This window comes from Pantherophis guttatus, chromosome 2 (genome assembly GCF_059756535.1).
Source record: "Pantherophis guttatus breed Tessera chromosome 2, ASM5975653v1, whole genome shotgun sequence".
NCBI lineage: Eukaryota > Metazoa > Chordata > Lepidosauria > Squamata > Colubridae > Pantherophis > Pantherophis guttatus.
Window position 1 is genome coordinate 34,062,845 of NC_142064.1, and position 13,880 is coordinate 34,076,724.

The window sequence follows — 13,880 nt, forward strand, 5'->3', positions numbered from 1 at the left end:
GTGATCCATTGACATGACTTAGATTGTACTACTTTGTTTGAGGTCATTTATGCATACTGTCACTTCTGCCATCTCTGATAGAATTCTTTATTGGCCAAGTGTGATTGGACACACAAGGAATTTGTCTTGGTGCATATGATCTCGGTGTACATAAAAGAAAAGATACATTAGTCAAGAATTATTTATTTATTATTTATTTATTAAGCTTATATGCCGCCCTCTCTCCGGAAAGGACTCAGGGTGGCTCACAGCAATAAAAAAAAAAACAGATAAAATCAATATTAAATGTTAAAAACCATTAAAACTCCCCTTAAAAAAACCCTTCAGTCCAATCCGGCCTGGCGAAATAACCATGTCTTAAGGTCACGGCGGAAAGAGCGCAAGTCAGGGGCCACCCGGGGCTCCAGGGGGAGTTGATTCCATAAGGTAGGTGCGCCCACAGAGAAAGCCCGTTCCCTAGGAGTCGCCAGATGACACTGCCTGGCCGACGGAAGAATCATATGGTACAACACTTAATGATAGTCATAGGATACAAATAAGCAATCAAATCATATTAGGAAACAGTCAATATAAATCGTAAGGATACCAGCAACAAGGTTACAGTCATACAGGCATAAGTGGGAGGAGATGGGTGATAGAAACGATGAGAAGATTAATAGTAGTGCAGACTTAGTAAATAGTTTGACAGTGTTGAAGAAATTATTTGTTTAGCAGAGTGATGGCATTCGGGAAAAAACTGTTGTTCTGGTGTGCAGTGCTCTATAGCATCCTTCTTCACTCTTCACTTTAACCTTCCATGGCAGCCTCTCTGTATCATCTTCTCATTGCCACATCCTCCATTGCCACATTCTGTCATTTACCATCTTCTCAGGCAGCCAACTCCATTACCTTCATCACCCCTTTAACTCCATGCTCATCCTGCATTCTCAAGTCTTCCTTCCAGTTTATGTAACAATACTCATGTTGTTATATTTATTTATGTATAATTATATAAAAATATTATATATTTATATATTTATATGTACCATTCATATACTTAAATACTTATTCAAATTTTTGTCAAGCTTCCTCTGTTTATCTTTTTGGTGTGGCCCCACTCTCTTTTGGTAATCATGCTCCCTTATATGCCATTTTAAGCCTGTTGCAGCCCTTTGAACAAATAAAGATGTATACTTCCTGTTTACAGGATCCAATCCTGGTTATATCATTATTATTGTAAAATAATTGTATATATTGTGGTAATCAATATTTGTAATTGTCATGTATTCATTTTGACTACTTTCAGTGAAGTCTGAGTAAGTTAGGATAACTAAATTGAACACCAAGAAAATGTAAAATGCTGACACAAATAAATGCAATGCTTTGAAAGTGAGGTATTTTTCAATGTATCAGTCTCTTAGTTAATTGGATAATTACTTAGATAAGCCATCTACAATTTTTGGATGCATTCAGCAGTCCTGATTGGTGAACAAATATTAGAGATGATTTACAGGTAAACTGGCAAGTGTTAATACATTTTTTATAGAATTCCTTAAAATCTCAGCTAGCATGAGATTATGCTAGCTAGAAGATAATGCTAGATTATCTTCCAGACCGCCTTCTGCCACCAAGAGCCTCCCGCCGGCCAGTACGCTTCCACAGAGAGGGGCTCCTCGGGGTGCCGTTGGTCAAACAGTGTTGGCTGGCAGCCCCCAGGGGGACAGCCTTCTCTGGGGCACCTGCCCTATGGAACGAATTGCCCCCGGAGATAAGGAGGATTCCAGATCTACGCACCTTCCGCCGCACCCTCAAGACCTATTCCAACAAGCCGGGCTGGCCTAACTCTTTTAATTGAGTAATTTAGTTCTTAATTTGATTTTAAATTGGGGGTGTTTTAATTGTCGTGGGCCAATACTATTTAATTTGTTTTAAACTATTTTTAAATTTTGTATTCTATGTATTTTTATCTTTGGTTGTTCACCGCCCTGAGTCCTTCGGGAGAAGGGCGGTATATAAATTTGAACAATAAAAATAAAATAAATAGATAGCTCATCTGTTTCCCACATAAAGACATGCTCAGAAACTACAAAATTGTTCCCTTATAGTCCTAGCCATTGACACACAAACATTCTCCACCAAAAGCAACCAAAAAGATTGTAAACTATTATGACATGCTTGGACCAATACTATTTGCAAGATTGCAAAATAAACTGAGCTATTTAGAGTTTGTAGATCAATGGCCTCTTTTGGTTAGCTATAATACTTTGGCAGTTGCAATCATGTAATAATCTATACTAGTAACAAACTCTTTCCTTACCACCATTTCCATGAAGTGGGAGGTAGCCAGCAAGCAAATCTAAAGAGAAAATATGGAAATTCTGTTCGTATGAAATGCATTGTGGAAAGATGGTTGAGCATAGCTCTGCCTCCAAACAAAGTGTTCCATTTATATGGTTTTATTGTTTTTTTCAGTTTTCTTCAAGCCCCAAAATATACTGTCCACTCATTGGAAGAAGAGAACACAAACCTCCTGTAATACAGAATGCCTTAACTTTTGTGGTTGAGTTTTTACTAAATTACACCAAAATCATGTGCCCTTTGATCACTTGCCACATAGGAGGAGGAAAGAAATCCCTCTCCGCCTAGTTCTCTCTCATCATTTTAATCACAGACTAAAGAATGTATTTGGTTATCTTCCATTCTTCTTTTTCTTTTCTTACATACTGAGTATCTATTTATATCTCATCTCTTTTATTGGCTGTACCAGTAATAATGTTGGAGTTTTGAGTGAATGAACGTGAGTAAAATAAATAATGAGCTTTGGAAGTAAATGCTGCAATTGTTAAACTGTAACTCGGTGTTTGCTAAGCTGGCATTCCTGCAATTTTCAACTCCCAGAATTGCCAGATAGCATGGCAAGGGCTTTTGGTCTTGAAGTTGTAGTCCGACAAATGCAAGACTGGGGACAGTGTTTGTGAGGGATTGAGCTGCCGTGGCGCAGTGGTTAGAGTGCAGTACTGCAGGCTATTTTTGCTGATCACCAGCTGCCAGTAGTTTGGCAGATCGAATCTCACCAGGCTCAAGGTTGACTCAACCTTCCATCCTTCCGAAGTGGGTAAAATGAGGACCCAGATTGTTGGGGGCAATTTGCTGACTCCGTAAACCGCTTAGAGAGGGCTGTAAAGCACTGTGAAGCGATATATAAGTCTCAGTGTTAATTGCTGGTGCTATTGGTGGCCAGATGCTGTACCATGGCCGGCAAGAGAAAGATGAGATCATGCGATTTCATACATCTTCTCCGGACAGCTTCTTCTCCTGAATATACTACAAGAACTGAGATTTTTACAATCAGGTTATGAGTCAAGGACTGAGAATTGCTTGACTCATAAGCAACCATCAAAATTTATAATTGTAAGGTAGCCTTTATGGGCACAAAGCTCAAATGAACCTGATTTCTTAATCAGTTTAGAATTTACTTTTCAAATACTAAGTACTTTCTGAATGGTAACTTTTTATAATATTCACCATGTGAGTCTCCTTCTCCTTACCAAAAATAATGATGATGATGATGATGATGATGATGATAATAATAATAATAATAATAAATCTAAGGATTTAGAAAAAAATACTTTTTGGAATAAAAAGGAAAGATATTTAGAGCACTGATTTTGGAAAGTTAAAAACTGACTAGGGGTCCAGATGAATTTGAAGTAAGACTTTGAAATTAAATATAAGAATCCTTTCCTGTGGGAAATTGCTGGGTTTTTGGATTCCTTAGGAAAATATATGATGGGATGAGACTTCAAAAGTACCAGAGGGATCTAGAAGAAACTGAAGATTACAATTAAAGGAGAAGAATACTTAAAATCAACTCGTTAACACAAAATGGAGCAAAATACTTTAACATTGGATATTTTGAACAAAAAAGAGCCGAGGTGGCGCAGTGGTTAGAGTGCAGTACTGCAGGCTACTTCAGCTGATTGTTAGCTGCAGTTCAGCAGTTCAAATCTCACCAGGCTCAAGATTGACTCAGCCTTCCATCCCTCCGAGATGGGTAAAATGAGGACCCAGATTGTTGGGGGCATTGCGGCTGACTCTGTGAACCGCTTAGAGAGGGGATGTAAAAGCTCTATGAAGCAATATATAAGTCTAAGTGCTATTGCTATTTGTGAGTAATGGTCACAAAAGTTAATTTTAAGAATGACATCATAGATAGATGATGTATAAATGATATTACAGAAGAAGAACAAGATATATCAGACAAGTTTGAAATTGATTTGAATATGGATTCAGAAAGATAAGCTACAAGAATGACACTGTAATGATATGAGGGAATGATTTTGAAGGACAAAGGGAAAAGATGCTGCCAAGGGAATGATGGGCCAAGAGGGAGAGGAGGCTGCAGTTATTTAACAGTCAGATGAATCTGGGGGGTAGAGGGGAAACATGACTTCTTTACTCAGTTATTGACAGGTACAACCTGCATGCCCATACATGCTGTGCTATCACTTTTTTGCCTTTGAATCTGGTCACTGCACTGTCAGAGGAAGTTTGCCTTCCCAGAATCCTTGAAGAGTCAGAAGTTACTTTAATCGGATGGGACCATGATTTTATGCTTAGGTAGCCTTAAAATGGGATCCCACCCCCCAGATCAGTGGTGGGTTGCTACTGGTTCACTCTGGATCAGGTGAACTGGTAGCAGCAGCAGCGGGAGGCTCCGCCCACCCGCCCGGATGTCTCTGCACATGCACAGAAGCGTCGTGTAAGCACACACTCATCCACAAGCGAACCGGTAGCAGCGGGATTTGAAACCCACTACTGCACCAGATCCCAGCTTTTGAAGCCACATGTAAGAAGCAATGAAGGGGAAGAGGCAGGGAAAACAGATGTTTCTGTACTGCTGGATTTCGCATGGTGGGTGTGTAAATAAGAAAAGTGAAAACTATCACTCAATGCTGCGACTAATTTCAGTCCCTAAAATAGCCATTCCTAATCTGGAGAGCTCTATAGACATATTGATTTGACCTCTGGAACTCTGCAGATCATATCACTAAAATTCAGCAGCAAATGCAAACAACTAGGCATAAAATGTTTGCATGAGTTTCCACAAAGAAATGCAGTCTAAAGAAAATGGGTACGTCATATTCTTACTTGCTTAACTTACTTATTTGATTTAATTTTCCAGTTCTTATAAAGGTAAAAAAAACAAAAACCCAAAGTTTTATTCTATCCCCTTTGTTGAGGTTATGGCTGCAAACCAAGAGTCTGTGAATTCAAGTCCCACCTTAGCCAAGAATGCCAGCTGGGTGACTTTTGGCCAGTCACTCTCTCACCACACAGGATAGTTGTTGTGAGAAAAATAGGAGGGGGGGTATTGGATATGTTTGCTGCCTTGAGTTCTTTGTAAAAATAATAAAGGTCAGATACAAGCAAGCAAACAAACAAACAAACAAGTAAATAAAAAATAGAAAGTATTGATAATTCCTGCACAATAGCATTGTAGTTTGGAGAGTACCAGATGAAAGAAGACAGCCATCTAAAGAGTGATTCTGAGTAAGTCTTGAGTAGCTGGGGAATTCTGGGAGTTGGAAGTCCAGACCTCTTAAAGTTGCAAAGGTTGGGAAACAATGGTCTATATAATGTTTGATTTTCCACAAATGAGAAAGTTTCAATCACTTTGCAACAAGCCATATGGAATGTATGCAAAACGATGGAAGATCTGACTTCTCTGGTGTTGTTAATAAATACCATGTGTTGTTTTACTGTTGCTGATTTTTCTAAATCTGGCACTATTTTTCCCTACTTTCCTGTTCTGTGTTAAAAGAAGAGCAAGAAAACTGTTAAAAGCATAATGAAATTTGCAGAGATCAAGGAAAAAGCATAAACCAACATAATTTAGCTTGAAACTTTAGGATGAACTGGACTGGCTTTATTTTATATTTAAAAACTGTGGGAAAGTGCCTGTTCTAGAAGAACGTATCAAATCTCATGGAATTGTTTATTAGCCAGTACTCTTCAGAAAAGGAACTTTTTCACCAAAGATTTCACACACCACCTAATGAAACACTGTATATGAAGACAGAGATAGATTGCTTTCAGTCAGAATGGAGAAAATTCAACCCTCTTCTAAACTAGCCTGGGACAAGTCACCTCTCCAATTCAACTCCCCAGTGTTGTTATGATGGCCTTCCAAATATATTAGACTACTACTGCCATGATTCCCAGCAAGCATAGTTGTCATGAATCACTGCACTTTAGTGAATCGTGATAATTAAGTGAATCTGGTTTCCTCCACTGACTTTGTTTGCTTGCTAGCTGGGAAAGTCATCAATGGCAATCACATGATTCCAGGATTCTGCAACCGTCATACATGTGTGCTGGTTGACAAGTACCCAGATTTTTCGTGGGGATGCTGTGCTGATAATAAGTGTGAGGAACAGTTGCAAGTCACTTTTTTGAGTGGTGTTGTAACTTCACATGGTGTTGTGGCCCGCCAGCAGCCTGCACGGATCGTGGCTGATCCTGACGACGAGACTGGTGTGGGTCGCGCCAGCAGCCTGCGCGTCGGACAGCGAGGAGGCTGAAGAGGATGTGGTGCCAGAGGCAGAGACTCAGCCTGGGCCTTCAGAACCTCCAGAGGCTCCTTCAAGTGGAGAGAGCGAAGTGGAGGAGCCTCTCCTCAATGCTCAAGCACGCAGGGCTGCCAAAAGGCAGGAGTGGCTACTCAGGAGGAGGAGGTCTCCTCGAGAGTAAGGTTTGAGGATAATTGGCCACTCCCTTAGCCTATTTAAGTCGCACACAGTTAGTAATTTCTTGCTGGAAACAACGTGTAATTATTATAGAGCATTTTGGAGAGTGAGTGTCTTATCGTATCTTGTTTTCTGGACTGGTTGCCAACCTTTGCTGGACTTTGTTTATTCTTGGTACATTATAACTTTGATAAGGACCGTTGGTGTGTGTCACAATCCTTGGGAATCCGGAGCTGGGGCAGAACACATGGTCACTAAAAAAATGGTTGTAAGTTGAGGATTACCTGTAATGTTACTGATATTACTATTGTAATAATAATAGTAAAAAAGTAAGGTAAAGATAAAGGTTCCCCTCACACATATGTGCTAGTCATTCCCATCTCTAGGGGGCAGTGCTCATCTCCGTTTCAAAGCTGAAGAGCCAGCGCTGTCCGAAGATGTCTCCGTGGTCATGTGGCCGGCACGACTAAACACCAAAGGCGCATGGAACACTGTTACCTTCCCACCAAAGGCGGTCCCTATTTTTCTACTTGCATTTTTTACATGCTTTCGGACGGCTAGGTTGGCAAAAGCTGGGACAAGTAATGGGAGCTCACCCTGTTACGTGGCACTAGGGATTCGATCAAGAAGCTCAGCATCTTAGCCACTGAGAAGTACAAAGCTTAATAAGGCTAGTTTACAATTATATAATATAGTCTTAGCAGTTAGGGAGCATTAAATTACCTTCAAATGTTTCTCCTGTGTACCCTTATTAATGTATAGAAGTCTTATTATTAAATTTTGTAAACTAGCTGTACTATTAAGTTTTGGCTTGTTAAGTCTAAGTGACAAAAAAAACCCTGCCCATAGGCATTCCATCATGCTTCCATTGATCAGATTAATAAGGCTAGCTATTTAGAGGGCTATATGAACTATAGCTTCCCTATCTTTAGTCATACTGGAAATGATTGGAATTGCAGTTCTACGGCATTTAAGTAATCAATATTGTCATTCCTTTCATATAAGTTCTCAAAAGTTATTCAAACTAGCCCTTTTATGTATCTTACCCTAATCGTGATGTATTTGTTGAGAATGAAAGAGATATCTCAGTTATGAACTACCTATTGTTTTCATAATTCATTGACCCATTCTTTGATCTTGGACAAGATTAAGAATATTCTGGGCTAAGCATAGGATTCTTCCACTCCAGGATGGAGTGGAATACAGTGACATGATGAGTGAAATTCAGAAGGAAGAATAGCACACTATCTTTAGCTATATGCAAAAAAAGAACTTAAATAAAAGTCTATATTGACAAAATATAGTCTGAACCTAGATTTTTATATTTAAGGGTGGAAGGCCTCCAGACACAAGAATTTCCACTCTGCAGAACTGCCTTTCCTGGGGGAATTGAAAACTCTCCCTGCTTTGCTGATCTCTGCCTGCTGTTGAAGTAATTTTTCTTTAGCTTTTGCTTTGGCTCAAATGTTGAATATTTATTTTCAACTGGCTTCCCTGCATTTTATAGTATGGTTTGTTTTTTATTCATTTACGTTTCTATTTGTAGCCCATCTTTCCTTAAAAACAGGGCATAATAATATAAAACCACTAATGATGAAATAATAGTAAAAACATTTTTAAAAAGCCGGCTAATCCCAATACATCCAACCCTAAAGAAAATAAGATTTCAATATATTTATTACATTCATGAATACTTGAAGAAAGTATCCAGGTGATAAAATATCAGTGGGATTGATGGAACAAGTTCTAAATATTATGAAAAGACAGCAAATTGTTTCTTTTTCTATTTATATATCTGTCTTAGTACCAGAAATTTGCACTGATAGAATCTTCTGTTTCATATGAAAAATTAAGTTAATTTGGGATGTGATGTAGTTTGATTTTGGATTCTGGAAGATCATCACATCCTGACAGATTTAAGAACACAGGCTACTTATACAGAGATTACCATTCAATACAACCATCTTAAATTTGACCCCAAATTAATTAATTCAGCTTTCTCAGGATCACTTTAATATATTCCACCCTTCATTCTTTTCCTCGCAGTACCCTAGAAGCCTTGCATTTTGATTCAGATATGGTTTTCAGATTGTCTTCAAAAGAGTTCTTTGTAGGATACCCTAAAATAATTTAAATGAAAGTTTCATTTAATCAAAAGTTTATTGGAATATTGTCAAAACTGAGGAAAGGCACTCCCACCAACCTGTGTCCCTCCCATCTCTGCTTTTTCGACTGCCGTCCACTCTACATTGCAGGGCAGTAAGCAGCCCCAGAACAGTGCAGCTCTGGGACTACTTGAAATTCCCCAGGAAGCTGCAGCCACCCCACTGCAATCCCACTTGCCTTCACCACCCTGCGCTTCAAGACTTCTGTTGCCCTGCACTCTGCTACCCCAGCTGACTTTCGCCATCATCTTCTCGCTCCCAATGATGACGAGATGTATCTGGCCTGACTATTGGACTATATGGGGCTGCTTTAGTGCTATGAAAAAGAGAATGAATAGGCGTCTTTCGGCTTTCTCCCCCTTTTTTACAGAGCAAAGCCATACAGCCCAGCAGCCAGAACAGGCATGCTTCATCAGCAGCAGTAGCAATAAGGCGAAAGTCAGCTGGGGCAATGCAAGATGGCGGGGTGGCGGGGGTGGCAAAAGGGCAGAGATTGAGGAGATGGGTGAGGGTGCAGTACCTCTACGCTCATAAGTGGGAATGGATTGCCAAGTGCACGAATGTTGATCATGTGATACAGAGGCACAGCAATAGCCATAACTTCATAAATCCCTTCTGTGCCATCATAATTTTGAATGATTGTTGAACAAATGGTTGTAAGATAAGAATTAGCTGCAGTAAAAAGTGATAATCTTGGAATTCAAAGACACATTATCTTCTTAAGATTTAATTCTCTGCTTTTTCATTAGTTGGATTTTGAGGTTCATTTTTGGAATTTTGAAAGGTTGGACAGAATAATTATAAGTTTCAAGCTATTTTGAGCAGCCCGTTGGAAACCTGGGAAAAATAGGGTTGAGAAACAATTGAAAATTGTTTAAATTATTACTGTATATTTTTTCTAGTATTATTGGATTGCAATTAGCCCAGGTTGCATCCATCTCCTTAGTCTAAAAGGCTTGGAACAGATGTTCATTATAATATTTACATTATTGCCAGGGCCAAATTAAAAGCTGAAAAATATTCTCAAACCTCTCATATGGCTGGACACATTTTCCCTATAAATCTTGTAAATTAGATTGTCCAAAGAGTGCATTATTCACTGATCTTTAATATGCTTCCACTTCTCACATTTGCATATACAGTACATTTGTACATATGAGGAAATTATTTAGGCTTCAAGATGAAGCTAGTTGACTAAACTTTAAGAATACAGTTAATATCATCAGAGTGACTGGTTTGGAAATCTGATATTGTTAATCCCTCTAAAGGTGCCAAGGTAGGGAAGGCTTGCTTTGAACATTGTACAAATGTTTCTTCTGTCCTTAGGCAAAAATGTATCTGTGAACACTTTGAAGTGTTTCTTTCAAAATACCAAATAAGATTGAAGTACTCAGTACAATTGTTACCTAATTTTCATCTGAATCTACATAGCATGTTTGCAGAATCATCCTTACCTAGTGTTCCCTTCTCCTTTTAGGTGCTGTCAGCAGCCACAAAATTTCATCACAGAATAATTATTTTTCATGGGAAGATTCCATTTTCAATACCTCCATACATGCTGCAGTTCGACATGGAAAATGGAAACTACTCACAGGCAATCCTGGTAAATTTCTAGCGGTATTTGGAAAATGTTTGTTGAGCACTGAGTTTTCATTTTGAAAGCAATTGATGCTTCAAAGCAGGACTTGCAATGTGGAGATCCTTTGAAATCCTGTTTTGCTCCTGCTGGATTCTCTGTCTTTCCTAAACTGATTTTTTAAAAAAGATTATTTTACTTAACAAATTTAAAGTTGATTAAAACAAAGTACCAGCCCTTAGCATGGTCTTTGTAAAAATGCATCTAGGTCCTGCCTAGGCCTCACAACCATTGTTGTAGCCAACCATTCTTTCAGAAGGTGTGATCACTTGCCTTGACAACAAGAAAAATCTAGATGGAACATTTTCTTCTTCTGCCAATGCATATAACTTTCTTCTATCCATTAAAACCGCAGGAGATTATGATTGTAAGCATATTTGCTCAGTGGTAGCTACCATTTCTTTCTATTTCAAGCACCAAGCTTGGACTGGAATTAACAAATATACTTGCAAGAAAGTCTCTTATTTATGCCATGTTGTTTTGAAACTCATTGTTTTCTTTTAACTCATCTTTCATGCTTTCTTTTACTCAGAAATCACAACCAACAAAACAACCCCAACAGCTTGCATGCATAGTTGTATTAGTGCAGGGCTCTCCTTCAGTCTATATTTTCAGAGTATCTGATTATGCAGTAGCTATGCTTGACAAGATCATAATTATTGAATGAAAATACAGGAGGAACAAAAGCTAGTACGAGTTTTTACATGGGTGCCTTTTAAAAAAAAAGAAAGAAAGAAAGAAAAATTGAAGGACACATTTTTAGCCACAAAAAAAGGTAGGTCAGCTTCTTCTTTCCCAATCAATTCCTGTGTAGATGCATAGAATGGAAAAAAACTGGAAGACGTAAGAATTCAGATTGGGCCTACTTGATTGAGTGTTTCACAATCTTAGCAGCTTGATGAAGTAGAATAGGGACTTCAAATCCACATATCTTAAAGCCGCTAAGGTTGAGAAATACTGACTTAAAGCATTAATACATTATTCTTCCAGTATAATATATTCCATGATGATTCAATATAAAGTACAACTATATGATTAAAAAGCTGTCTTCAATTTAAAATTTGCCAGAATTTCAAAACTAATTCAGATAGCCAAATAGAAGCTCTCTTGTTCCAATCTTTAAATATATCTTCTTGTTTCCATCAAATCTTTTAAAAAAAACTGATTTCATCTAAAAAGCTTGAGATTTGAAGAAAGAAACTCAAATGGAGAAGACAAAAATAATGTAGAACAACATCAATGGAAAACCCATCGCTTTTGAATATTGATGCTCGTAGCAGTCTGAAAAGGGGGAAAGTTACGCTAGTATACAGTTTAATGGGGAGACTATGCACTTGGTGGAACTTAAGTTCATTTTTTTGTATCTTGAAAAATATTTCCTCTGTCTTATGACTTTTTTTTTTCCTGTACACACACAGGGAATGAATGAGGTATAGTGAAATATAAAGGAAAATACCAAAACAAGCCAAAAAGTAATGAACTGCGGCCAAGTGGCTTTGTCATATGCATATTTTTATACACGTTATATCAGGAATCCTATCTTTTATTAATGTTTAATTTCTCTTCACAATACCTGATGCTTTCTTGTCAAACTCAAGGCCCGGGGGCTGGGGCCGGCCCATGGGATGCTTAGATCTGGCCTGCGGGGCCACCCTTGAAATAGTGAAGGACCAGCCTGAGGTGCCTCTATCAGTGAAAAGGGAGCTTGGGCTCCCTTTTTGCTGGCAGAGAGCTGCAGGAGGATCCCCCCAGGCCCGCCCGGGCCACACAAGTGCTTCCAACACGAATGAGGTTGAGCTGGCCATGCTTACCCTGGCCACACGTTCCCCCCCCCCCCGAGGTCAAACACAATCCTGATGCAGCCTTCAGTGCAATCGAGTTTGACACCCCTGATTTAACGGATCTGAACTGACCTATTACCACCACAATAGAATCAATTTTAGGTGACAAATTCAGTTCTATGTCAATATAATTGAAGAACCTAGATCTGCAAACACATTGGATTCCAATTATGAGGCAAATACTTTCCCAGATAACCTTTGATTTTCTCTTTATAGGCTGCAGCCATTGGTTTCCACCGCCGTCTTTATTCAATGAGTCAAATACTTTGTCATTAGATCCACCCACGAAGAAACTTTGGCTGTTTGATGTTGTCCATGATGCTGAAGAAAGAAATGATTTATCAGAACAGTATCCTGACATTGTGAAAAAACTGCTGTTGCGACTCCGGCATTACTATAAGAACTCTGTCCCTGTGTTCTACCCAGAAGAGGATCCGCGCTGTGATCCATCTGCACAAGCTGCTTGGGGGCCTTGGTTGTAGGAACTTGCACAGCAAACATTATTATGTCATGCAGTGGAATTGAAAAATGGTTTGCCATGCTCCATTTGTGTCACATCAGATGTATGTGTTCCTTCATAATGATAACGACAACCATTCCATAAACTTAGGGATACAAGTAAAGAACTCTGGGATCCTTTTATTGTACCTTGACAGTTTCAATTTCAGACATTTGGATTTATTTCTTACTCAACGAATCTGGGCAGTTTTAATTTCACATTTGATTGGTCTTGAAGTTCTACCGAAATCATAAGTCTGTAATTTGGAAGTTAGTTTTTGTTCAAAGCAGAGGGTAAAGATGCTGCCTTTCCAAAATTTCTGGGCAGCAGCTGGGAAACATTATTTCATTTGGAAAGCTCTGAGTCATGGGTGGTGGTGGGATGACAGGGGCTTCTAAATTCCTTCACATTTGAAGTCAGATCCTGGATTTCAATATTTGCCTGAAGCAGTCGGCATTAGTGGGGGTGAGGGAGGATGCTGAAGGAATTGAGAAGAAAAAGTGAAGAAGCAGATTATTGCACTGTCTTGGCATTTCTTCGTTCACCTTTATCTTCCCAATTAGAAGAACATTCCAATTTTCTCATGAGTACAACTTCTTATCCTAGAAATTCACAGAACCTCTTTAGAAACTGCTGCCAAACTGTAAGAACTTATTAAATCCTATTTTAATTCCAATAATCTTTTTTTTCTGATTTCATGTTTTAAACCTGGCCTTGTTAACTTTGTGGAATCGGACTTTCAGAGGCAAAGTATGGCTCATAGGTTGAAGAGAGGCCATACACTCCTGTCCTACCTATAATTTACAGGGTCTTTGCTTGTACAGCCTTCATTTAAAGTCTGTCTCTAAATTCTGCAGTTTGAACAGGGCAATCTTTACATATTTATTTAAACTTCAGATTTGGAACAAGACTACAGGCTTCCTCATGGACCAATAACTGGTTTAAAAAAACTCAGATACAATTAGCAGTTATCACAACATAGGGAAATAAGAACTAATATCCTGGGACAAT

General features: G+C 38.8%; 1 protein-coding gene across 1 annotated transcript in view; it reads left to right on the plus strand.

The window, feature by feature from the left end:
* The window catches only part of ARSB (arylsulfatase B), an 80,739-nt gene extending 67,194 nt beyond the window's left edge, over nt 1-13,545 (plus strand). The window contains exons 7-8 of the mRNA XM_034441066.3: nt 10,371-10,496; nt 12,587-13,545. Coding sequence (XP_034296957.2) covers nt 10,371-10,496; nt 12,587-12,852 — 392 coding nt within the window. The 3' untranslated portion in view covers nt 12,853-13,545. The remainder of the gene's footprint in view (nt 1-10,370; nt 10,497-12,586) is intronic.
* Nucleotides 13,546-13,880: the final 335 nt, after the last annotated feature.